The sequence below is a fragment of the Dermacentor albipictus genome, chromosome 10 (genome assembly GCF_038994185.2).
Source record: "Dermacentor albipictus isolate Rhodes 1998 colony chromosome 10, USDA_Dalb.pri_finalv2, whole genome shotgun sequence".
In the NCBI taxonomy this organism is placed as follows: Eukaryota; Metazoa; Arthropoda; class Arachnida; order Ixodida; family Ixodidae; genus Dermacentor; species Dermacentor albipictus.
In genome coordinates, this window is record NC_091830.1 from 38,317,289 (window position 1) to 38,344,323 (window position 27,035).

At 44.1% G+C, this 27,035-nt stretch overlaps 1 protein-coding gene and 2 long non-coding RNA genes across 5 annotated transcripts in view; 1 reads left to right on the top strand and 2 right to left on the bottom strand.

Moving 5' to 3' along the window:
- Positions 1 to 12,347, bottom strand: LOC135911847 (uncharacterized). Its single transcript, XR_010567471.1, has 3 exons — positions 12,288 to 12,347; positions 10,374 to 10,440; positions 1 to 113 (listed from the first exon to the last, which is right to left on the bottom strand). It is a non-coding gene; the product is annotated as an uncharacterized lncRNA (long non-coding RNA).
- The window catches only part of LOC135911846 (uncharacterized), a 128,641-nt gene continuing 107,927 nt past the window's right edge, over positions 6,322 to 27,035 (top strand). For 2 of the 3 annotated variants that reach the window (XR_011509048.1, XR_011509047.1), the window contains exons 1-2: positions 6,322 to 6,901; positions 17,344 to 17,591. This is a non-coding gene — a long non-coding RNA (uncharacterized lncRNA). The remainder of the gene's footprint in view (positions 6,902 to 17,343; positions 17,592 to 27,035) is intronic. The other variant, XR_010567470.2, reaches the window with a different exon arrangement.
- The window catches only part of LOC135911845 (uncharacterized), a 37,196-nt gene continuing 36,486 nt past the window's right edge, over positions 26,326 to 27,035 (bottom strand). Inside the window, exon 8 of the mRNA XM_065444184.1 lies at positions 26,326 to 26,440. Within this exon, the coding sequence (XP_065300256.1) occupies positions 26,407 to 26,440 (34 nt within the window). The 3' untranslated portion in view covers positions 26,326 to 26,406. The remainder of the gene's footprint in view (positions 26,441 to 27,035) is intronic.

Below are 27,035 nucleotides of genomic sequence, written 5' to 3' on the forward strand. Positions count from 1 at the left end.
GTTTGCGGATTTTGATACAAAAAGGCTTTTTCGCGTTCTTTAGTATCGAACTTGCGTGTCACAATTCTTGTGGAGAACTTTCAGCTTAACTCCCGGAACTTGGTGTGCATTTTCTGAAATAGAAAAATGAATATAAAGCGTTATAACAGCCGTCTGCTTACATAAATAGTCACTTCCCCTTTGAGGAGACAGTACAAATTTAAGCAGCACATTATAAGGAACTGAAATTCCTAAAACAGTGATCTTATTAGATATGTAATGCTCGCTTTTGCATGAAGGAGCGAGTACAAATTTGAGCAGCATATTATTTGTATTTATCACAAGATTGCATGGTGGTTCTTTAATGCCCTTTAAATCTGTGCACAACATCGAAATTCCCCTAGTCATGAATGGTCAACTGGCGGAACTTGTTGCACACGAATGTAGACACAGCATCTGTCTGAAAGCTTAATAGCAAAGTGAATTCATTATTAAAGCTTTATTATTGAAAGTTATATATAACCGATGTAGCCAAGAGAGGCAACATTGCATTTTTTGAGAACCATGATATCGGCATATTCTTTACTGCAATAAAAGATATATTGAACAATTGAAACGTTACTTATTTTTTTCTTGCTTTTTTACCTGAAAACTGAACAGCAGGAGTCAACATGGTCTTCGAAGATGCAAAATAAAGTTGGCGATATTTAAACGCGTCATGCATATTATTTTGTGTTGCGGTCTAAGCAGTTTACGTCATATGAGATAAGTTCTCTCTCCTATAGACCAGATAAGGTACCTCGAAGCTGAATTTCCTGATTAGAGATCAAGCTAGTAAAGGGAAGCTTTTCAAAAAGTGACCACATTGAGCATTCAAATATCTTGCACACTGTAAGGTTCAAAACTGGAAAAGGGCCGGAAATTTTGTTCCTCTCTTAAATTCAACACCTTAGGTATCTTAAAGAAATTGTTGACGTCTTATGTACGCAATAGAAACATTAGTTTTGTGAGAGAAGCTTATGATTGGAAGGAACGATAGCTGAGCCGATCGTTTGTGTAGATAGAAAAACCACTTTTATTAAATAGAAGTAGCGATCCTTCCTCTGTTCAGTTGTAGAAATGCTTTATTCAATAGACATGTCAGTGGTCCCTTGTCATCATCAGCCCTATAGGAGGGCTTCGAAGGAGCAGACATGACGCAATGCCTTTCTATGTGGCGTGTTGTCGTGTGTTGTCGTGTTTTGTGTTGTGGTGCTTTGGCGTGTAGTCGTTCATTTACATTCATAGTGCTAAACTGAGAATGTACAACGACGGGGGAAGTGAGACTGCGATATCAGTTGAAACAAGCTGGCTGCTGCGTGAACTAACGTGAACTAATTAGCCACTCTAAGGCACCCTATTTGACCGTGGACAACTCTGGGCGTATTCATAATATTTGATGCTGTCTGCCCTAACTGATTAAAGTTATTAAACCGCCTATCGTACCCCGAAGCCCGCTCGCTCACTATTCTCAGAACATAGTTCTCACCAGCTGCGCGTATTGCATCCACTGGCCTCTAGGCGTACCGCCGACTGTGTTGACGAATGATGCCGGGCGGCAAGCGATAACGCGGATGCGCGAATAAACTTGAAGCTCAGAAAAAAAAATGATGAGGCCTGCAAGCTGTGCACATTCCATGCGGACTCAGAGATGCGCGTATAGCGATCGACACGAAGTCCTATAGCCCATGGGACGTGTTGTGCGCTAGGCCCACAGGTCTAAGACCGTCAAGAATAAGAAGCAAGATATAACGTTTGATTCTGCCCAGCGCGTGCCTCCAGCAACGCGAGCATGGAGCAGGAGCGTGGCCAATTGGGCCTGCAACAGAGAAGACGAAGCGGTTGCTATGCGACCTGATCCACCCTCTGTTAAATATATGCATTGCGAATTTTTCCGTATCTGCAGGTCCATTTGTAAACGTTATAGGGAAAAATTCCGACAGAACGCATATCACTATGGCTCTCGATTGTAATACGATTCGCATTGAAGCAATGTAGTAGCACAAGGTAATGCTACCGCTAAAGCGCGTTATTGATAAGGCGTGTGCTGCAGCGGGATTTCTGAGCAGGACTCCTATTACGCGCCATCTATTGGCACCAACGTGAAACCGCACGCGACCTCCGAGATACGGGGGGCGCCGCTGCCTGTGAGCGCTGAGAACTTGTTCATCGCTAGAGGCATATCCAGTGGCACATACCCAGCCATACCGGTTGGCTTGCAAAAAGTTAAACAATAATAATAAATAATAATTTTTTGTCACTCGAAAGCAGGCATACTGCCCCAAATTATCAGCCCTGCAAGGAGGACGAGCCCTCCTCAAGGCGTCTAATATTAGAGATTTGCACGCCTCTCGTGCGAGGCAAAATGAAAGTTACGTTGCACACTCCAGAATGTCGTGGACTGCAAATGCATCAAGCACACTATCCTGCTGCGTGGACAACGTGCTTGCACTGGAGGATACTTGATGTGTCAGTCGCAACGACCATGGCAGAGCTCCGTGAGCGCTTCTAGATTATGCAGACACAGCAGCGTGTGAAACGGGTGGTAAATTAGTGTATGTCGTGCACGCACATAAGCGCCAAGCTTGTGACGGCACCAGTGGCGGCGCTACCTGGACGCTAAGTGAATGTGTCCAAACCACGTTCTATTGTAGGCGTGAATTTGACTTGACCAGTAAACTTGAAAAGTCAGCTCGCATAGAAAACCTACATCGTGTTGTTCACGCGCGCTGTTATTCGTGCTATTCATCTCTAGCTGATCTTGCGCTGAACGGCCGACAGTTTCTCAGAGGCTTCCATCTGTTTTGCTCCGCAGCGTTGATTTCCCACTGTGGCTTTCTCTGATAAGCGTGCTTTTCGTGAACTTCGTGCGGTGTTTCTTTGGTTGCTTGCTTGTTTGATTGGTTGTGCAATGCCCAAAGTGAAGTTAGCCCTAAGTATCACTTGAGCGGGTCCCACGGAATTTAATACTATTCATCGCGTTTTGCATGACTCTGGGGAAGCGAGGTTGGCGATTAGTTATGAGGGCATCGCATTACGGAGAGATTCTCTGCTATCTATTACTCCTTATTGGGGTTAATCTCGGAAGCTTACAGGGTGATCACTGAAAGATAGCTTATGGAGAGCTCTTTAAAGGTGACTTCTAAAATACGATCCCATCTGCACGGTCCTAATGAAACCGAGACGATTAAAAACAGTGAACCACTGATGTATTCATATTCCACTCCACATAGACCAGAAGTCCCGACACCTGTTCCCATTTATTCTACGGCAAACGGCTAGCGGCACTTTCCGACTTGCAAACTTGCACCGGATTGTTTCGAACAGATACTAATAAGCTTAAAGCATGGATACAACTTCAAGAGATACAAGAATACTTCTGGAATTTGCTGGCCTAATGTTCGCCAATATTCGCACGCTGTATCACTGTGTATATTGTCGCGAAAAGAGTATAGCGCGGGCCTCTTTGCTTGCTTTCCTGGAATTTTGTGGGCTCCTCGACGCGGGGGGAAACCTTTGTACCCCAAATAACCGCGACGGCGCCGCAGGCATGTGCTTCTAGAACCTCGACTGGTGCCGGACACAGGACATCATCATCTGTCATTTGATTTAAATGCTTGATTGTGTAGTTAGACTCGTTTGCTCAAACCACCTCAAAACTGGTGGCTTTGACGGTTTTCACGTGTCCATATCTACTGTTAGCATTCAATACGTCAGTACGGTGTACTTCAGCTGCAACAGAAACCATCGCATCCTTCCCACGGAACACACACCGCCGGAAGTTCAAGTCGGCTCAACATTTATTTCTATTCTGATTGGCTGGTTCACGATATGACTTAGTACAACAGATACCGTGCATCTATTTTGTCTTATAAGTCAAGTTATATTGACGTAATATTTCTGGAAGTCAAGGAACCTTGCACTAAGCATGAATCAATTAGCTGTCTAGATTACATTTTTATGTGGGTGGCTGCTTATAGGACTAATCGTGAGCAATTCACATAGGTTTATGATTGCTACGCTAATGAACTCCTATAACCTGCGGAGTGCCGCATGGCAGTGTGCTAGGAAGTATATTTTTGTATATTTTATGATATAGGGGAAGAAATTTCTCACCCTCTTCAATTTACGGCATTTTTTTTTGCCGACTGTGTGTTGTTTAACGAGGTTGCTTGCTACGAAGGTCAAATGTTGCTTACCCTTGACCTTTAAAGATATTTTCCGGGTGCTCTTGGGGAAGCATAAAATTAACCTTTAATAATAATGCTTTCAATTTTATGCCAACAAACTATTAAAATGCCGTTTGGCTATATGCCAAACTCCGATGCGCTCACAAAATGAGTGAATACACATATCTTGGAATAAGACTAACAAGAAACCTTAGCAGCAATAGCCACGGTTCTAATGTAACTCGTCTTTCAGAAGACAATTCAAGCATACTCCCCCTCTCAGTAGAGAAGAGACTTGTACTTACCTCAAAAAATAAAAAATAGATAATGCATGAGCTGTGTGGAATACACATAAAAACTAACATTAACGACCTAGAGATAATACACTGTAAAGATGTAGAGGAAATTTTTGGGAATATTGACAAAGTGACTATTTAATTACCAAGGGTCTAGAAACTACGCCTAGCAGGTCTGATCCAACCCACAGAAGCTATTCTACCAGCCTGGGGTCAGCAGCTGTCATTTCGTTGATGGCAGATTCGCAGGTGGCCAATGTGCCCCCGCTAAGCCTTCACCTTTTAGTGGGGCTTTTCAACAAAGCCATGCGCTAGTGTGCTTAATTCTGGGCTGGCTTCAATGTAGCAACAAGTTCGTGCAAACTCGCTCGAGATATCGACGACGAATCAGGAGGCTGACGGATGTGATCGTTGGGCGAGGAGCCGGTGACTCTGATAATCCGAAACCTGTCACACGTTAGAAAGCGGAGGTAAGCTTTCTCGACTTAGACCATTTCCTTGAGGACGACGCTTGTAAAGGCCTGCAACGAGCTGTTGCGAAACAAGTCCGATGTCGTTAGGGTAAACGCTCGTTTCTCGAACCTGGTCCTAGCGACGTCGTGCACCAGCCAAAATCTGTCACTGTCTCCTATTCTGTCACAAAGTTCTGTGCACAATAATGCAGCCTACAACATCGCCGCAATTCTCTTACCATCATGAATGACTATACAAAATAGAAAATTACACTTCTTGGAGGTGCTTTTTTCGAACATTTTTTTTCGTGTCAAATAGCACCCGGGGCTTTAGCTCGATGCTTTCGCGAATTTCTTCCTTGTCTTTTGTTTTTGCCTGAAATATAACAAATGACCAAAATTCCGTGTTATTTCTTGGCATTTATTATGCATAAGTTTGTTGAACGCTCATATTTTGTCATAGCTTCAGACAGCCCTGTTAGTGCGGGTACAATGAAAGTATTCTTAGGCACTGTGATTATTTGGCAACCATACGATAAAATATTGGAATACAGCTGAAAATTTCAAATTCATCTTTTTTACTAGCATTCTGACTATATGAAAAAGAAGGTTATCTTTTCGCACAGCGATGTCATCCGCGAGGACACACACACGACATCGGAGTTTCTCGTAATGGGACTAGTACTTATGTTGCGTTAAAAAGCGGCTTGCTATGCGGTTCCTTCTACGCTTGAAACTTCAAATAGACCAAGCTATACGAGCGGCGCCACCGCCATAGATCAGTGATTATGGGCCTCGTCCGGCTGCCCCGAAAGACGTGGGCTCGATCCCCGCTGTGCCGGTCGCATTTTGATAGAGGCGAAATGCTAGAGGCCGGTGTTCTGCACGATATCAGTGCACGTTAAAAAACCACAGGTGCTCGAAATTATCCGCAGCACTCCATTACGGCATCCCTAGCCTGACTCGACTTCGGACATTTAATTCCGTGAAGCCAAACCACGTTTGCCCTAAGAGTCAGTTTCTTATCCGACAAGATGCCACTTGGAGCTTTTTGCTAACAACTAGACGTGAAAAGCTTAGCTTAAATTGTATTCACACGTCCTGCTTGCTCAGGACAAGCGAAGTTTGCACGCCCCAATACTAGATCTCCAGTGCAGCACGGACTAAAGACGGAGTCAGGCACTAACCTGCGAGAACACTCCGATGCGCACTGTCCGAGAATTAATAAATTCAGAAGAGCATAAACTACACCACCGCATTTGCAGACTCGTTCATTGTCCACTTTTCACAAACGCCGTAAACCTGAGTTTACTAGGCTTTTCCATTTTATCAGTTCCTTCAAGCGCCAGCTTCGAGGCCGAACCTAAAAGGCGCGCGGGCAGTCACGTGCCATTTCGCTTTGCCGAGATTAGCAAACCGCAAAGTGTTTTCTGTGCGCGCGGAAGACCGCAGTCACGAGCGAAACGTCGCGAAAGGAACCTGTCAAGTGAGCGCATTCTCCCCGCCGGTTAGGCACAAGCGAAATAGAAGTCGACCAGTCAAAATCGAGCTGCCCTGTAGCTGTCGTCAACCACCGCAAACATACGGTGATATTATATGGGCAACAGCGCCGAACTTTTCGCGGCGCTGGCGTCAGTCCGAGGCGGTACAGGCCCCGCTGCGGGGCGTTCGTGCTATGCGTGCTGGCGGCAGTACACGAACAAAGTTGTGAAGCGGTGCAGCGTGGCTTTTACCACATTTCAGCACAATGCTCAGTGCCAACGTTTGCTTCTGTACGTGCTTCGCCAGGATGTTCGGCCCCTTCTTGGACGGAGCTGGCTGCAGCAAATAAAGCTAGGCCGGGTGCAAGTCTGCAGCCTAAGGAATCGGCAGCATGTGCAAACGGCCAGCTCGAAGCCTCCCGTGTTGCAAAGCCTGCTGGACCGTTACCCAGACATGTTCAAGGATGAGCGGGATACCATTCAAGGTGAAAGATGAAAACTTTCTTTTTTTAAATTGCAAGGAACAACTACTTTGCAAACCGAGTATTGTCCCGTTTGCTTTAAAAGCCGTGGTGGAAAATGATTGTGCGAGGTAGAAGCGTTAGGACTGATTTTCCGAGCTGCCAGTAGTGACTTAGAAGGGTGATGGTTTGGGCAAGTTGGTTTTCCATTTTAGGCTGTGTGTTAGAGTGATACGGAACAGGGGACGCAGGAAAGAACGAGGACAAGCGCTTGCTGCCAATTGAAATTTATGTTCGTGTATGTGTCAGGCAATAACATCTCAGTTGACAATAAGCGCTTGTCCTCGTTTTTTCCTGTGACCCCTGTCCCGCCTCGTGCTGTACCACACAGGCCAGCTGTGAATACGCGACTCCAATACTACCAAGAATCAAACGCGATGGTTGAATCCGAATTTGTGAAAATTGCAGTAGCCATCAATCCCATAGTGGACACAGAAACGTACCCACTCCCGAATAATATGAGGATACCCACAGAATAATATGAGGATAATGAATACCTTCTTCCGCAAGCGGGATAGCCAAAAGTGGACGTGGAGGAGCCCGAACGGCGAGACTAGAAATGAAATAGACTTCATACTCTGCGCTAACCCTGGCATCATGCAAGATGTAGACGTGCTCGGCAAGGTGCGCTGCAGTGACCACAGGATGGTGAGAACTCGAATTAGCCTAGACCTGAGGAAGGAACGGAAGGAACTGGTACATAAGAAGCCGATCAATGAGTTAGCGGTAAGAGAGAAAATAGAGGAATTCCAGATGAAGCTGCAGAACAGGTATTCGGCTTTAACTCAGGAAGAGGACCTTAGTGTTGAAGCAATGAACGACAATCTTATGGGCATCATTAAGGAGTGTGCAATGGAAGTCGGTGGTAACTCCGTTAGGCAGGATACCAGTAAACTATTGCAGGAGACGAAAGATCTCATCAAGAAACGCCAATGTATGAAAGCCTCTAACCCTACAGCTAGAATAGAACTGGCAGAGCTTTCGAAGTTAATCAACAAGCGTAAGACAGCTGACATAAGGAAGTATAATATGGATAGAATTGAACATGCTCTCAGGAACGGAGGAAGCCTATAAACAATGAAGAACAAACTAGGAATTTGCAAGAATCAGATGTATGCGTTAAGAGACAAAGCCGGCAATATCTTTACTAATATGGATGAGATAGTTCAAGTGGCTGAGGAGTTCTATAGAGATTTATACAGTACCAGTGGCACCCACGACGATAATGGAAGAGAAAATAGTCTAGAGGAATTCGAAATCCCACTGGTAACGCCGGAAGAAGTAAAGAAAGCCTTGGGAGATATGCAAAGAGGGAAGGCAGCTGGGGAGGATCAGGTAACAGCAGATTTGTTGAAGGATGGTGGGCAGATTGTTCTAGAGAAACTGGCCACCCTGTATACGCAATGCCTCATAACGTCGAGCGTACCGGAATCTTGGAAAAACGCTAACATAATCCTAATCCATAAGAAAGGGGACGCCAAAGATTTGAAAAATTATAGACCGATCAGCTTACTGCTCGTTGCCTACAAACTATTTACTAAGGTAATCGCAAATAGAATCAGGAACACCTTAGACTTCTGTCAAGCAAAGGACCAGGCAGGATTCCGTAAAGGCTACTCAACAATAGGTCATATTCACACTATAAATCAGGTGATAGAGAAATGTGCGGAATATAACCAACCCTTATGTATAGCTTTCATTGATTACGAGAAAGCATTTGATTCTGTCGAAACCTCAGCAGTCATGGAGGCATTACGGAATCAGGGTGTAGACGAGCCGTATGTAAAAATACTGAAAGATATCTATGGCGGCTCCACGGCCACCGTAGTCCTACATAAAGAAAGCAACAAAATCCCAATAAAGAAAGGCGTCAGGCAGGGAGATACGATCTCTCCAATGCTATTCACAGCGTGTTTACAGGAGGTATTCAGAGACCTGGATTGGGAAGAAATGGGGATAAAAGGTAATGGAGAATACCTTAGTAACTTGCGATTCGCTGATGATATTGGCTTGCTTAGTAACTCAGGGGACGAACTGCAATGCATGCTCACTTACCTGGAGAGGCAAAGCAGAAGAGTGGGTCTAAAAATTAATCTGCAGAAAACTAAAGTAATATTTAACAGTCTCGGAAGAGAACAGCAATTTAAAATAGGCAGCGAGGCACTGGAAGTCGTAAGGGAATACGTCTACTTAGGGCAGGTAGTGACCGCGGATCCGGATCATGAGACGGAAATAATCAGAAGAATAAGAATGGGTTGGGGTGCGTTTGGCAGGCATTCTCAGATCATGAGCAGCAGGCTGCCGTTATCCCTCAAGTGAAAAGTGTATAATAGCTGTGTCTCACCAGTACTCACCTACGGGGCAGAAACCTGGAGGCTTACGAAAAGGGTTCTACTCAAATTGAGGACGACGCAACGAGCTATGGAAAGAAGAATGATAGGTGTAACGTTAAGGGATAAGAAAAGAGCGGATTGGCTGAGGGAACAAACGCGAGTTAATGACATCTTAGTTGAAATCAAGAAAAAGAAGTGGGCATGGGCAGGACATGTAATGAGGAGGGAATATAACCGATGGTCATTAAGGGTTACGGACTGGTTTCCAAGGGAAGGGAAACGTAGCAGGGGGCGGCAGAAAGTTAGGTGGGCGGATGAGATTAAGAAGTTTGCGGGGATGGCATGGCCAAATTTGAACATGACCGGGGTTGTTGGAGAAATATGGGAGAGGCCTTTGCCCTGCAGTGGGCGTAACGAGGCTGCTGCTGCTGTTGATGATGATGATGATGTACTTGTGATAAAAAGAACAGACCAAACCATTTCAGAACAAAAAACAGATTCCAAAGAGGATTAGATGATACATTTCTGATGCCTATGTGATGGTACAATAGGAATACATAGCGTGCTCCTCAAAAAGTCATAGTTCGTTTTCATGCGGGATAACAAAAAATATAGGGAGGGAGGGTGATTTTTCTGCCCGTATTCAGTTCAGTGGAAGCGTTTACGTAGGCACAGCAATCAGGATGTTATATATGCAATTAACACTGAGGCCATATAGGCATACTAAGAAAGTGCTTGCAATTGGCGTTGCATCAGTATGCTTCTCTCAGAAAGACACTTTCCAAATGACATCTTCTCTGATAGAATGAGTAATGAAGTTCAATGCATATTAAAGCACGGAGTTTTCGTCGCGACTCTCCGTTAACAGCGGAGTTCATTAGCCTGAAGGTTATAACGTCACAGGGCAGGTGAACCGGGTGACGTTCGAATGGGGAAAATTGAGGAATAAACCTATGCGGTAAATTCCAACATTTATAGAAGAAAAGCTTGAAACGGTTTAAACAAATAAAATGTGATCTGTCTCCTCCTGTACCTTTACGATGTGTCAAGAGATCTACTCGCGAAGACGAAGCAGATTTTCTAGGTGCACGCTTTGAACATACCTTCAGTTCGCTCACGGCTCTCTGATATTCATCAGATGCAAAACAGGTACAGTGACCGCCCTTCATTCTGGAAAGTTCACAAAAAGACTTCATTAACATTTACCATCAAAGCCACAGGGCACCTGAGCACAGTGATGGGCTAAACGGGAAAATGCTGAGGAATAAGCGTACGCCATAAATTCCAACATGTATGGAAGGAAAACTTGAAACTTCGTCAACAAATAAAGGCTGAGCTGTTTCATCTAGCTTTGCCAAACGTCCACACATTTATAGTCGAGGACGAAGCCAGTTTTCTACGTGGACGCTTTGTACATACTTTCACCCACTACTGTTCTATATTCATAAAGCACAAACAAGTGCCGCAATGGCCTTTCTATCTGGAAATCTCGCAGAAATAGTAGTACAATGATTCTGTCAATGTAGTTGGGCTTCAGGCATCCTTGAACAGTTGTAGGGAATCACTCCAGGAACTGACCGTGTAATGTGGGATATGAGCAAACATTTACACCCTGTCGATACACAAACAAAATAACACTGCTGTCACCTTTCAACGTCATAAGATTTGCCGGGAACATGGTACTTGCTAGAAATAAAGTGCAGTCGTAACACTAATTCTCAAAGAGGGCAAATGACATTCTTTCCCGAGTAGTGGCAGATATATGCCGAGTGTTTCTTTAGCCTCACATAATTCTTTAATATCGCCCAAAGGATACAATTCTAATGCTTAAATTATATAACGCGATATGACATACATTATTTTTACTAGAAATCTAAACGTATAATAATGTGCACAGATGAAACCCATACCTCTTAATTTTATTTATGATAACAAATAACGCACTTTACGAATTGTCGCCGAGTAATTCGCAAGGCATATCCACTTGGAAGGAGCTTTTAGACGAGGCCAGTACCGAGACAACAATTTCAAAAGTTTGTGATCAAATAGATTGGGATTCCTGTTACATTTGTGGGTCAATGCATGAAGAGCATTCCTAAAAGAAAGGCAAGTGGATAAAGACTGTCTTTTAACACAAATTTGACGGGGCATATCTCGAAACCGGTTTGATGTTCAGTATTCTTTTTAAGTCCATATGCTGCGCGAGATGACTAGCAACAATTGGTAATTATAGATATGTGGTAAAAGTTAGGTGTAAACAACACGATTATATAAATTTGATGTTCTTTCTAATTACGCGTGTAGTTTTCCACGTAATGAAGTCCGCCTTATGAAGACTTTCAGTTTAGTAGTTATATTGTTGCTTTCTGCAACAGGTTACTTTAAAAAAATGTGCGGCTCAGAAAATAACCTACAGGTTGGCAAGCTGTCGGTCATCGAGCAAATGGCAAATCCGCCGCTCCTCCATAATTTCTAAAGTGAAGAAGAAGAGGCTTATCACTACGCTGTGTTGTTATTTGTGCCGTAGAGCAGAAGAAACTACTTTGTCACGTGATAGCGACGCACGCTTCCCGTCGAAAGCACACCTGAGCGCAGTTTTCAAAACGATGTGGTAGGAGAGAACCAAAACTGAACGCAGAAGGAGCAACATCTTTCGAAAGATTGCTCTTTGTACTTTTTAGCCGTCGGAGATGGTTCAATGCATACTAGCAACAATTGGTAATTATAGATATTATTATTATTATTAAGATAAGATATTAAGATAAGATAGATAAGATAAGATATTATTATTATTATATTAAGATATTATTACTATTATAGATAGGCTGCCAGATTACGCGACGCAAATGCCAGAAGACAGTAATATTTGTGGCTGTGGCCTACCGGGATGGAAAAGTAGAGAGAGACAGCTTGGGTCTTAGAATTAGTTCCAAAATGGCGTATTTTCTATAACGGTAACCCCAGATATTCTAGAAAACTGATACTAAAACGCAAATTCGTGGTTGGAAACAACTTACAATAGGCGAACAGGAGCAGTAGAATCGAGAGAAAGGCCTGGTAGATACCGGCAAGTCGTCGAACCCAAGAATCGACCGTCAAGTGTTCAGCACTGACATTTCTCAAAAGCCAGTGATCTTTGAACAATGTGGGAGTGTTCGAGAATGCCCACGCTGAACGCAAATCAATTTTTCATGGAGTTGGCGTGAAAAAGTTCACGGGAGACGTAGTTCACATACCAGCACAGAGATTGTGGAGCTGGGGTTGGAATATAAATTCCAGGTCTGAAATTGTGTCTAGCAAGCAACCAATAGAAACATTTCACGCGCACACACAAAGGAGCTTGACAGCTACACAGCTGAAAAAAAAAAACGAAGGCGGCTTGAAGTGGTAGCCGCAGAGGAATGTCGTGTTCAAAAACAGGAACCAACTGGTTTAGTACATGCCTCTTATTATCACTAGCTAATATGAAGTTGTCTAGCGGGTTCTTAAATCTTTAAACTATTTCTTTTTTCAGTTTGCACTTTTTGTCAAGCAACGCCTTTCAGACATACCGGTATTTCTGGAACTACGCCACCATGACCTACTTTTAGGGTAGCTTTAAAACAAATTTATTTTCACGATCAAAGTAGTTCTTGGCATTTCTTGGATCACAATAGGCTATGACATATTCAGCGATAGTATCAAGACAAAACAATAGGATTCGACTTCAAGAGACGAGATGTTTACACAAATTTCAAATGAAAACAAGGGACCGTACTCGTCCTTTACTATATGTCACCGTCAAGGAATCGTTCTAAAAACAGGGAATGTATCTCTTATATTTTATAATATAAGGTTAAAATAATACAATATGCATTTGAAACAACTATTTCTTTAGTTATAAATAATTGTATTCGTCAGGGAGAGGAAGTAAAGGGGGACCGCCTAAGAGCAACCCTGATGGCCAACGCAGGTGACGAGAGAGTCGTTTCACTGGCACCATTCTGCTTTTCGATGCGGCCTCTTTTATTGCATGTACCTACCCCCTTTCCAACCTTGCACCGTATTCTAATAACAGTATTATGATAACAGTATTCTGATTAAAAATTTAGAAAATTTTTTACGTAGGTTTTCTTGTTTCAGTGTTTTCAGCATTGTATTTAGGCATTAAGCCTTGAAGCACATGTGCGGGAGGAAGGATAGTTTTCTGTTAACTATTACGCCTAAAACATGTGCTCGGCGTTCATAAGCGCTGTTCATTGACTTTGATAATGAGCTCTTTGTCCACGCCTTTCTTCTTTGAGCAAGATAACGCCACAGCTTTTCTAGAGATTCAGCTTAAACCCATCATCATTACCCCTTTTCGACACTGCGTATATGCTGACCCTAATGGGTAACTCATGTAGTGCGGTGGTGCAAGATCTAACTCTTATAGGTAAATCGTTCATATATAAAGAATAAAACTTACTCAGTAGCATTGATCTGCTTAACAAAATGTTTTTACGGACGCCATCATGCGTTATACGAAAGTTGTTAAAGAATGCCGGAATTGAGCATTAACGATTCTACTTCGGTATGCCCGGTTTCATATGTAGCTCTGAAAAACATTTCACATGTTTCCGCACATACCCACTCCCTACAGGTCCCGCAGGATTTCGCAGCACCACTAGGTGTAGTAGGCCGTTTTCATGTCAAGGAATGCCGACAAGTACGGTTTGTGAACACATCCATTACGAATGCTAAACTTGATGTGCACGAGATGGTCGGTTGTCGATCGGCCTTTTATGTAGTTACAATGGCATTGTTGAAGCATACTCTAAAATACCAGTTAATAGAGAAGTGCGATTTATCGTACTCTCGAAAGGCTTACTTATGTAGCTTGTGGGCGCCATCAGTTAGCAGCCTTTAACTTAGGATGCGTAATTAGCCTAATTGAACTTGTGACAACGATAAGTTGTTTCCATTTAGTCGAAAGGCGCTGTGCAGCCTGAATAGAGTTAAAACCAGCGAGGAGTGTCATTTTCCTGTGCCTGTCCAGGATCTTAATCATGTCATTTATTATAATTTCAGTTTGCAGTGACGTTTGCATACGTTCAGCTCGGCAATCCTACAGGCATGGTTGTATGGTTAGTTTTGTGGGCACTGCCTGTCTGCCGTTGCTTCTTTCTTTTAATTTGAGGAATTATTTTCGCTGATGCATGGCGATAAATACACGCTCGACGTGTTCCCGATGAGAATCTACGTGATCTTTCATATAGTTTTCTGGGTGACTCACCCCGAACAACTGGCGACTTTCATGCCCCTTTAGCCTTCTGAGCCCTTTCCACACGTGTGTTTCGTGCGTCAAGGAATTGACGTCCGAGAGAAGCCTTTTTCTGCTTGCTCTTATGGCCGCGTGTCGTGTGCGCCTTCCTCGTGATTACTGTGTTCAAATCTAATGAGAACTTTTGCATTTGGAAATCAACGAAGTATGCTTCATGCGTTATTCTGCTTTCGTTGCTCTTCACTGCAATAATTATTCCAGCATTGGACCCGACCTTTACGTGAACTTCAATTTTGTTTGCGAAGTAAGATTTTTTTTGTGGCATCAGTATTAAAAGCGATGTATTATGCTACTACTTAATTTGTGCTAAAATTACATAGAAAACTGTCGTGCTATGTGCGTAGATACTTTAAAGTATTTGGAGGAGAGTTTGTTGTTTTATTAAGTTCAGTGTTATGAGGAAACTGTCCCTCCCAAAAGGGTTCCTGACGACGATTCACGGTAAGTGAGAAAAAAGCGCGGCAGAGCCAACGATTCAATCAATAAAAAAGTACGAAATATGCGAAATATTGTAGTGAGTGGGCACCTTTTATATTGAATAGATATGCATCGTTTGTTATAAGAAATTGTTTCATCCGGCGACGTCGCATGTCGCGACAGAGGTCTCCCTGCAAACAGCTACGGCCATAAAAATCACAAATGATAAAGTAACATTGTGGAGCTCGCTCATGAAACCTTAGAATTCTGCTTTGCTGAGGTGATATGAGTAGTTAGCTGGTATGTAAATGCAGGAGGTGGTTATCGACTTGTTAAAGGGAAGTTCTTTCAAAACCACCCGTCACCTCAATCGCCATTTGTAGGGCGAAATCTTGTCAAGCAACTTACTAACTCACAAGTGTTGCTACGCCTCAAGGTGAAGCTTTAGCATGGTCTCGTTGTTTACGGGAGTAGGCTCTTTGCCTGAGAAATTAAATTAAATTGTGTGGAACACGGAACACTTCCGAATTGTTTTTATGCGGAAATTTTGTCGTACAACCGAGGTTGTGGAGAAGCCCTGTGATGTTCCGTTGTATTACACGTGTCGGTAATAATAAAGAAATGTATGCTGTGCGCATAAAAGAAAAAAATAACGTTACCCACGTAATTCGTCTGGGCTGTCATTCTTGGGGAAGTCTTGAGACACCTTGAGCTGTGGGCATCGGATCTTGCTGGGCTTGGACACCTGCTTTTGGGAGCGCTGTGTGGCTGGTGGAAGTCTTAGCTCGTGAGACGAATCCCCAGAGCCCGAAATTCCGGATGTCGATGGCTTGTTCTTGTGGGATGGTGGAGCAACGCTGGCTATAGCGGCCGCGGGGGCGGACAGCGTGGACGCCTGCTTGCTGCGTATGGGCCGGGCAGCCACCGGAGGCCGTTGTGTTGGGGCCCACTGATGTACTACTTAGATAAAGCTATTATTCAGCAGATAGCACACCCATTTTTGCGCCTGTGATGAGTGCAGTGATGAGCTCGAATCAAGTGCTGTGGATGGCGAGAAGAGGACAACAAAGAGTGAGCCCGTGGTCGTCAGTCAAGACGAGGTCGAAGACCGTGAAGCACGAGAACACGCCGTGCAAGAAATACTTTAAGGGAAACTGAACTAATCATTGGAAAACACGCAGCTCCAGAACTCACCAAATCTGGAAAGACACAAGGGCCAGAGAAGAACAAGTTAAGCGCGGGGTTTGGCGGAGTTCCAAATAAGCGATGGGAGAGGAAGATCGGCCACGGTACCGGGAGCTGAAGAAGGGCTGTCGTTTCCAAACCAGGGTCTCCAGGGCTTCACCCAACCAAGGCAACCTGTCGAACTGTTCCTGCGCTTCGTGACTTGACCGGGACATAGAATTTCACCTCGATAGCTGTGGACGCCTGTACCGGTTGGCTGAACGTGAGTGGTCGGGTTACGGGTCAGAGGTGCCTGGTCAGGACGTCCCTGTCTTCTACCGCTTCCTACTGAATGTTCCAATGAGACTTCTGCGTCTCATGGCAAGGCAGCTGTGTGCCAGTCATCAAGTCGTCTTTCACCTCCATTCCTACTTTGGCAACATCAGTGCCGCTGCCATCATAGCCTTGTTCGCCACCATTCAACGGTGAATAATTTACCAATAAATACCTTGAACAATTAATAACGTATGGTTCCGATGACGATGTGCTGTGCCACCACTTTGTGTGTTTGTTGGTTTTTAGGTTTTCGTTGCAGTGGCCCCTTGATGTTAACATTTTAAGTGTTTATTACCAATATTTTGATCGTGGGTGTATCTATTGTATTACGTGTATTGCTGGGAAAAAGAGCCTTGTCCTTGATTGGGTACTCTGGGGGTCTGCCTCATGGACTTGTCAGAAACCTTAGAAAACGAACCTGCATCACAAGTTGGCATGCGCGCCATTGGGATGCAGGTTCTCTAGCTGGTTTAGGACACGCCGGTGCAGCAATTAAGCCGGGGGAGATGATTAGGCAGGGGTTATTGACGTCCAAGCCGGGCATCAATTGGCTAGTTCGAGCCTGTAGCCGGACCACGGTTTTCAGGTTTGGTGATCTTAGGAGCTCTGTGTTTTACAATGACGGTTCTTTTTCCCCTGATTTCTTACCTGCGCCGCTTGTTCTCATGCTTGACGCTTTGCGACGTCATCGCCTTTTGCCTAGCACGAAATTCACGCCCTCGCGCGCACTCTTCGTTGCCCCCTTTTCTTGTTGCCAGCTACCTCACTTGCTTTCACGCAGTGCAGTCATCACAGTGCTGTCTCATTGGCATGTTCTCTTACACTTTGCCATAATTTATTTTTCTTTCTTCCAGGATGGGCCGGCCCACGAGTATGCTGCACGCTTCCATCACCGTTCACACGATGTAGAGTTCTTACACAACACTCAAGAGGATGTTCATGAGCAGTGCATTTACGTGACGCCAGTCAGCATCAGAAGCTCTGTCAACGGCTGTGGAATCTCTAAACTTTAAAGGACGGAAGAGGATTTCTATTGTATGGCCTGAACTAGATCCTCCTATAACCTGCCACGACAGTTTTGGGCAGCACAGTTGAGTCGAAAGTAAGTATGTGGTGCTTGATTTATATCTCTTTGACGTTACGACTCACCTTATTTTTTTTGACATTGACCACATTCTAATCGCTCTAAGTCTCAAAACGTTTAGCTTTAGTCTACTCCATCAAATCATCATCGGGAATGACACCACGGGTAGTGTTATGGCATGACGCAGGGTCGCTCTCACTAGATCGTCACAAAATGGCACTAGAATACGAAGGTTCTCATGCTGCTGCTTATTGAGGTATTCCAGAACGATGACACGAAGTCCTACTTTGGATGCTGTATAACCCAGACCGAAAGCACCAGTTTGTTATTTCGTAACGAGAAACGATATCGGTGTATTGTTTTTTTTTGTTTCTCAGAATTATTAGCATGTAATTGTGGAAAGTTTTCTCTTTGGCCTCCGAATAAGTGTAACAGTTCTTCGGTAAGCCCTGTTTTCTGAGGGTGATCTGTGAGCACGGAAAATAATCTATCTATAATGGTACCTGGAGGTCTTGAAGTAATACCAGCCAGCATCGTATAGCTGCACAAAGAGACGCCGCAGAACTTGTAAGAAGCAAATGAGGTGTTCATTAATTGTATGTTTCTACTATGCCCAAATACGTACAGTCAAGATTGTTTGGTTAAGTTCAGAGTAACCCTAGCCGCTCGGAAAACAAGGCGATCTAAACGTGACGCGGTGGTCCCGCGGTCACGGTATGCGACAAGGTAGGCAGGGAATGTAGCTTGCGGAGTGTGAGCGTTTTAACTGAAACTCGCCTCCAGACAGCATGACGACAAAAATTTTAATTTCTTCTATATCTCCTGTTTTTAACCATTTATTACTTAGAATGGTAGGGGTTGGCGTCGGGTTCTGACAGGAACAGCGCACTTGGTGACCGGGCGCAAAGGGAACTGACGATCACGGCTCAACCTCGTGCGCGAAACCGAGGAAAGTTGGAAGGTAGCACTGGAGGGAGTGGGAGAGGGGGCGGCTTTTACTCCTCTAACAAGTGCGTAATTTGCGTGGTGGCAAAGTACGCCTGCCGCTTTCAAGATACGTGTGACTGTATCTTGACAACAATCTGCAGAAGACTCATAAGTTTGGTCGTAATGTTTTCTTGTCGCTGTTCGCGTTGCAGCAATCGACAACACGGTGGTCACTTCGCTCGCTGCTGCTGCCGCGTTTACTCACGCCAGCTTTTTTCACACCGAGTGCCCGCGGTCATCGAGCGTGATGTGTTCATGCTTGCATGTGCGCGCTGACACCATGCTTCTTAATAGAGTTAGCGAATAGTTCCAAGTTTATACACCTGACAAAACTACTATTCTTAGTTTGTGCAAATGTCTACGAACTTTCTATCGTAGTCGATGCTTGGCCTTTCGGGGAATCAGCTACTTTTTATTTTCGAAAAACTAACACATGATGATTGCGTACTCGCGGCATAAAAAATTTATTGACTTACGTTTTAGCAGTGATCATTCTATTTGTTACAAACTTCAAGAAGATAGTGTGTTGATGTTTTCGTAAGCGAGCATCAATACTGCTCAAGGGTGAAGCTGCTACGGAGTGTCGTGGGAGTGCATGTTCTGCGTTTTCTAGGGGACACTTATCGGATTTGTAGTACAGTGATCTGGAAGACATGAAACCATGAAAGCATGCAAAGGAAGCGCTTTTTAGTTGCACACCAGATGAATTAACACGTTACGACTATCAACCACACATGCCAGTCACAGGTTCATGGTCACAAAAAAGGTGGACAATTTCTTGGGCAGCGCATGCACTTGTCATTAATTGACCATTGTCCAGAACATCTTACCAAATCAGCAAAATTTAAGAGTAATGCACTACAGATAACAACTTTATGACGTGCGCACACTTTTTATTAATGCAAAAGCATTATACAACCCATCACGCGAAAATCTGGTGACCGATAGATGGTACCAAAAATAGCCGACTGCGCGTAGAGTACAAACACGTCACATATGTTCGAATTGACGCCAAATTTGTCAGGGAGGTCTCTATGAGCGAAGTCAGCGAATAAAATTCAAAGCAAAATTTGGCACATATCGGTCTTGGTGGGAATCGAAACCCGATCTCTGGGGTGCGAGAAGAGCAAGCTTGCCCGACGCCACAGTGGCTTTTCTTTCTTTGTTACCTTTACTACAACACCACTAAACGCGTACAAAGCAGGTCACTTGGTGCTGAAAAATATTGTTGCATCATTTGGAGAGACTGTACAGATTTAGAAGGCCCTCAAAGAAGATATCGCAGACACCAAATTGTCAAGCTCCTGAAACCTCTCTGGCGGTTCAGTCATGTGCTTGAGGGCATCACGAGTGTACCTAAGAATTTCCCTTAATGTCCCATGGAATACCTTTCGTCTACGCAGGCATTCCTGACATCCATACGTGTTTTTCACACGCTGCTCATACACAAAAGCATTATCAAGTCAGCCGGCACTCCCCCTGTGTCTGCGCATGGTATGAACCGAATACGGAAAGGTTTTAAAGGCAGTTCTTTCTTCAGAGTTCGTTTCAGAACATCGCGCAAGAACACGGAGACATGGCAATCCAAGAAGGTGTGCTCAACAGTTTCAGGTTTCTGAAATATGATGCAGGTAATAGACCATGGAACAAAAAAGCCCTTGCTTTGTAGCCATGGCATCACATGGAGAGTGCCAGAATTGCAAATGAAAAAGGAAGATTTTCGCTGAAGATCTAGCTGGCATTTTTTCTCCCGGCGTTTCAGCACATTGCGCTCAGGTCCTAAGTTATACATCGAGTGGTAAACTGGATGCGGCAATAAAACACCAACCAGGTCACTATAAAGTTTCTTACGCGTCACAAAAGTCAAACATTCATTCGAAAGTGGCGCTTTCAGCAAAGAAAAGGACATAAGAACTTCGCTCAGAAAGCCAATTGGTGCTCGCGTTTGTTCATTTGTTGATGACACAACCCACTCAGGCACGAAAGAACTTTATCTCACTTGAATAACACTACGATGAAATGTGTCACTTTGCTCCCTTAAAAAACAGTACCTACGAACAATCTGTTTCAAAAACAAATGTTAGCCCGAGTCCTCCATTCTTCACCGAATGAAACAAGTTACACCGGCTAGTTCTTTTCCAAGTGAATCCCTATATATATACCGCAAACACTCCGTGAAGTTCCTGCACCGAAATTCGGGCCATGCCTAACTCTTGTAGTACCTTTGTAGCTAAATATAAATTGCGAACACTAGCTCTTGAAAACATGTAAAAGTTATGCCCTCCCCACTTTTGTGTCGGATCTTTTACTCTTTTTACTTCATCGATCCAATATGCGCCACTGTCACGATAATGTTGTAATGACACCCCAAGATGTTCTCCAAGGGTAACACTCCAGTTCATATTGCAAAAATACTCGGGTGCCTGTGGCCAGCTGCCGTGCCATAAACCTAGGCACTTAGTGCAGCTGAGAACACTTCCAATTGCGGCGCAAAAGGAATAACCTCTTTTATAGTTTTATTCACGCTTTCTTTATCAAGGAAAAAAATTGCCACATCATCTGCATAAGCAAAGACTCTAGAATCAATTCCTGCATAGATAAACCCACGAATAGATTGGCTTTTCATTATTCTCAAACAAAACGGCTCAAAAATCAAGGCAAACACAATGCCACAGTGGCTCCTCGGTTACGGTTGACTAAAGTTTGGCTAGTGCTGGCGCCATCACAGATGTCGCGTTGCCGCCTACCACGCGTCACTTGGTCTTCGGATTTTATCGATGCTGTGCTTGCTGGGATGCACGCCGAGGCGTCTACCTTAGCGGCATCGGTGAAATCCGCTCGGCCACAGAAGCACGCGGCAGTTTACGAAGCAAAGCAACACAAAACGGAATGATGTGCATGTTTGCAACGTGCATGACGACATACGGATGAACACCTAAGCACAAGACATTTCCCCAAAGCGACTGCAATGCTTTCGCATTCTCACACATAAGCAGTCTGAAATGCCTGCCTAAATTTTAAGTTTTCAAGGAAGATTGACATACTTTTGCTTGCTATCAAAGGTTATTCATAATATTCCCGAGAATTTAGCGGCAGCCAGTTTTTTAATAGAGGATAGTCAAACCTTTTGACATGAAAACGGTGTTAGCCCTGCTTCACGGTTTCAAATTTTATAATGGCTGCAAAAACAAAAAGATTCATCGTCCTCAGGGCATATGGTTACAGGCGAAGGAAACCTGGAAATTGGCAGTCTGGTGATGTCAACATCCAACATAGCTTGCATTGAATTTCCAAATAATCTTTTTCTCCGTTGATACATTGCATGGAAATTCCGAACCACTGTTTTCTCTTCGAGTTCTAAGAAAACTGCATGTGACTTTGTCGCTGGAGCTTAGCTTCCTTTGCCTAGGAGCTCCGTTCACTTCGCTCTGACATCTTTTTCACAATGAACTGACATTACAGGGTCTTACCCCTCCACACTTTTCGTCGGTTTAATATTGTGTTCAGGAAAAATGTTGCCATCTCACTACAGGTATGTATTTCGCTTTCTCATGCCAGGGCAAGGCGAAAGGAAGTCATAGGTGATGCCGGGTATTGCCAACACGATTTTTGGTAGCCAGCCTCTTTAAATTTCTCTCACCGCAGATCATGTTTATAGTGGAAGCATATGGCCCTATCATTACGTTAGACGCTCGTAGTTCGCCCTCTGTGGAGACAACTAGTGTCTATTCGTTTCTGGTTGACTATGCGCACAGAGACTCCCATGCCCTCGTGTACATTCACCCCAACTCTATCAATCTCTACATGCTCGACATGATATGTTAAGTAGGCTAGATGATGCCATATTGCACGGTTTCGCAGATGTCTTGCATGGAAAGTTGTCCTTACGTAGTTGCGTTCGTGGTTGGGGTTCAAAAGCAATCGAAACACAAGTGCTTCCAAGGCTATTCAGACTATGCCATGCGCCACGTAGAACGATTCTTAAGATTGTGATCTCCTAGCTTGGCACGTGTATATCTGAATCCATCAAAGAACAGTGTTTCTATTCACCCCAATTTGTTGACTTTTTAATCAGAATCTGCAGATCGTACCACATTCCGACAGCGACGCCAAGGTAATGTCGCTTTTTCTTAACTTCATTGAACAGCCACTGGTTATTCCCCAAAACATCCCCATAATGCCCCAATAAATGTCGCGGATCTTGCTATTCTGTTTCAAGAAGGTCTGGCTAAAATATGTCCTGCGCCCGTTTTTTTCTCCACGAAGACTCGGGTAGTATTGCCACCAGATGAATTTGTTGGATAATCTGTCCCTCTTGCGCTTAGAAAACTTGCAAATGAGAGTTACTTTTTACTTCATTTTAAACATCGCCAAAATCACAGGGCAAGCGCTGACTGCCAAAACACCTTTATTGGAGCCCTCACAAATGTATGCTATTCCCAACGGCCTGAAAGAGAGAAAGGAAGAAAGGGAAGGCGAGTCACTACGCTTGCACCGCAAACGTCAAGCTATACAGATGTAAACTACACAATATGGACACAACCGAAACTGATTAACTTCTAAGGAACTGAAGTTCGTTGTTCTAAAGAGCTATGGAAGGTGTGCTTCTATAGCTATGTGCGATCCTTGACGGAAGTCGTATTGCATGAAGGTCATTCCCCCACGAAACCACGCGAAGTGGTAGAGGACATAACCAGGAGTATTGTGATCCCGCATGTGCACTCTGTGTGCCACCGCATCAAGAAAGCCGCGCGACCGGCCGCTGTTAAGGTTGTGTTTACTGCTCCTACCAAGTTGGAAAGGTTCTGCAAAAAAGTCATCGACAGCCCGCAAGCGCAGGGACTGTGTAGTAAACGGCATACCGCCAAGCCCGTAGATTGCAATACGAATGCAGTTTATGACATTGCCACCTCTGGCGGCTGCACTTACATAGAGCAAACAAGATAATCAACGTTTACGTGAGCATGCGCACTGTGTCAGTATTAAGACTGGTAGTAATCCAGCTGGTCATTGTGCAAAGTGTGGCTGCTTACCCCGCCTTGAAGACACACGTGTGCTGAGAAGGTACAGCCATAAGATGGCCAGGGAAATCTTTGAAGCCTTTTCAATTTGTGAGTTGGGAGCTACTTCATAAGCGCCCCTTCTATAGCTTCTTTCAATAAGGAACTTAAATTACTTAGAAGTTAATCAGTTTCAGTTGTGTCCATATTGTGTACTTTACATCTGTATAGTTTTACGTTTGTCACCCAAGCGCAGCAGGACTAGATTGAGGATGACTCGCCTACCCTTTCTTCCTTACTCTGTTTCAGCCAGTAGCGAATATTTGTGCGGGATTCAATAAAGATGTTGGCGGTTAGCGCTGGTCCTGTGCTCTTCCTTGTCCGCGTGTCTTTTGGCGCTGTTTAAAGTTACTTTTCTAAGTTACTTTTTACGCTCGCGTATTCACTGTTGCAGGACTACGGCTGATGGGGGCTACAAAAAGCGCTTGTCGATAGGAGCGGGTTAACCTAGAATGTTTGCAAAAGTTTCCCATGGCATAACCCACCGTGGTTGCTCAGTGGCTATGGTGTTAGGCTGCTGAGCACAAGGTCGCGGGATCGAAGCCCGGCCACGGCGGCCGCATTTCGATGGGGGCGAAATGCGAAAACACCCGTGTACCTAGATTTAGGTTCACGTTAAAGAACCCCAGGTGGTCGAAATTTCCGGAGACCTCCACTACGGCGTGCTTCATAATCAGAAAGTGGTTTTGGTACGTAAAACCCCATAATTTAATTTTCCCATGGCATATGGACGCTTCTGTGAGCGGCCGGTGCGTCCTATAGAAGCCAAATGGAGCTTCCTTGATTCGGAGGCCTTGCTCACGGCTTATCTTTTATTTGGTTGCCACTGAATATAAGTGGCGCCACAAGGCACTTTTCGGAGGTCATTTATACTCTCTATATAAGACACTGTTCAAGAACTTGAACCGGAGTTGATTAGTTATCGTTGGAGAAATGCCCTGTCCTCGTACATGTAAAGCCACTTTGCACAATGTTTCAAATGCTGTTACAAATGTTCGCCCCAAAAGCAGGCATGCTGATTTATTTATTTTTCCCAAGGACGCGTCCGACTGTGTTGGTATGAATGTGTTTAGCAGGCAGCGAGGTTTGCTCAGTAGCCTATTTTCTGCGTATTGCGAGAAAAGGGGGAACAAGGTTTCGCACAAAATGACAAATATTTCTACCACAAATCGGTAGTGCATGACACAGAATGTGTAGTTGTACAAAAATTACGCCCTGAATATCAATGCGACAGCAGCGACGAAGATGCTCCAGCGGTATTACATCACTCTTCCCAATTAGCGTTCTTTAAGCACAACGCTGCTGTTGTTTGGAGTGACTTTCCGTCGGCTGTTTAAAAGCGCCGATTTTCTCACGTTGCGAAAATTTTTGTATTTTGGCTATTCAATTTGCATGAGGAAAGAAAGAAAGAAAGAAAGAGAGAGAGAGACAATTTTATTTGCTGCTGCAGGGTAAGAAGTTAGGGCAGGTAGGCCTAGTGTGGCTCCCAGGAGGGGGCGACGTTTTGGGCCCACGAGGCGAGTGCCAGGTACGTTTTCTTGTCTGCTCTAGTAAGCAGCTGGTTCCAACCCTCTTTGGAGGGAGCTGGCAATAATGATTGTAGGCGAGGGTTACCCTCGCATCCCCCCTAGAATGTGGGCCCGAGTAGCGAACACTCCATGGTAGCACTTAGTACAGACGGGGTCATAATCCCCGCCAGTGAATAAATAAAGCCTAGAATGACTGAGAATGGAATCGGTCTGCAGTCTGTGAAGCATCGTGGCTTGTGCTCTGTCGAGGTCGGGTTGGGGAGGCGGGTACACACGTCCCGTCTCCTTTTAGAACATCTTAGCAGCGCTTTCTTTCCTCAGCATAGGATTTGGGGGCCACCGGATGCACTCGCAGAGGCCCCGAAATCCCATGCTGAGGAAAGTAAGCATTGATAAGATGTTAATATTATTTTGTTTCTGTCGTATACCTTGCATTTTGTCAGTATGGTAAATCTAACGGTAATTCTTTTTCAGTATATATTATTACTCTTCTCAGCTGCATCTGGAAATGGAGTTCTCAGCACTGTACTGAGTAATGTTTCGCCGAGTATTTAGTATTAGAGCACAAATATGTTTTGTATTGCCCCTGCTTGCCGCTGCTTGCGGAAAACGTCGAGCTCCTCCGTTGCAAAACAAGACAACCATTGCAGAACACGAATGCAGCTGGATAAATAGGCATTTAGTTCAGAAGAAGCGTTAGAACAAATATAATGTCAATGTACTCTAGCACACGCTTGAAAAAATATTTGACTTATTTTAATGACGCCAAAAGGCATTGGTAAGGAGATTTGTCTACCTTAAGTATAGTACAAAATGAGAAGTGTCCTCATTTTGTCTCAAACCTCTTGGTGCAGTGGTTGAAAACTTCCTTCTGCTCCTATAATATTGACGTCAATACTTTGACGTTAACGCATTGACGTCAATGCTTTGACGCAAAACAGTCGTGTCCTTTCCTCCTTGGAAATTGTAGAGTTGGTACTGAGAAAGTCATGTCTATAAATATGAAAATCTAAGACAAGTGATAGGCGATGCAGCTGCTCAGACCAGATATTTTTGTGTAAAAAGGTTTCAAAAGGCTCCTTTAAACAGTGAACGATGTACCAGAATTTCAGCGTCAAGTTCGTGATGATGGATGATGAGAGGAAACAGTTTTAATAATATGTTTACAAGGACCAATTTTCACAGTATTTATTGGTACTTTTTTGCTGAGAAGTGGTTTTGTTTTGTTATAGCTGAAATGGGATGTTAATCTTATCCTTAGGTGTGGTTTCTTGCTTTAGCATGACAGTGCCTGCAATGTAAACAAGAAAATCATAGGAAAACTGTTGAAGCCGCTGTAAACAGCAAAATATAGATTTCTTTTAAACACCTCACTTGTAGAAATAGCTGCTTAAAATCACACTATATTGTTGTCGATGAAGTGAGGGATTCCATTCACTTTAGCGGTGTTGCATACATTGGCTGAAAAACCATTATATCCTATACTCTTTGTGAATTCAAATTTGTGGATTCAGATTTAGCATTTGGAGTACAAACAATGATTTCTGCTTTGTGAAGAAATGCTAAAATCAGCTTCCTAAATGCACCTTCAACTGTTACATAGCGATATTTTGAGCCAGAATACGCGATATCAAAGTCTTTTTGAGGTGTATTTTGACTATTTTCTCTTATCTGGCTCAACACTGAGAAGTTTTGCCTGCAAAAGTTTGTCGACTGCTCGTGTAGCTAGCCGGCAGGAAGGGCTTGATCTCCAAGACCAGCTCTACAGGGAGTGCTCACAGGGCAGTCATGTGCCGCGCACCTGTCTCTTGCAAATGGCGCTCCATTGAATGTGCAACAAAACGGCAGTTCCAGTTGCATTTCTACAATAACTCTTCGGATCTGAG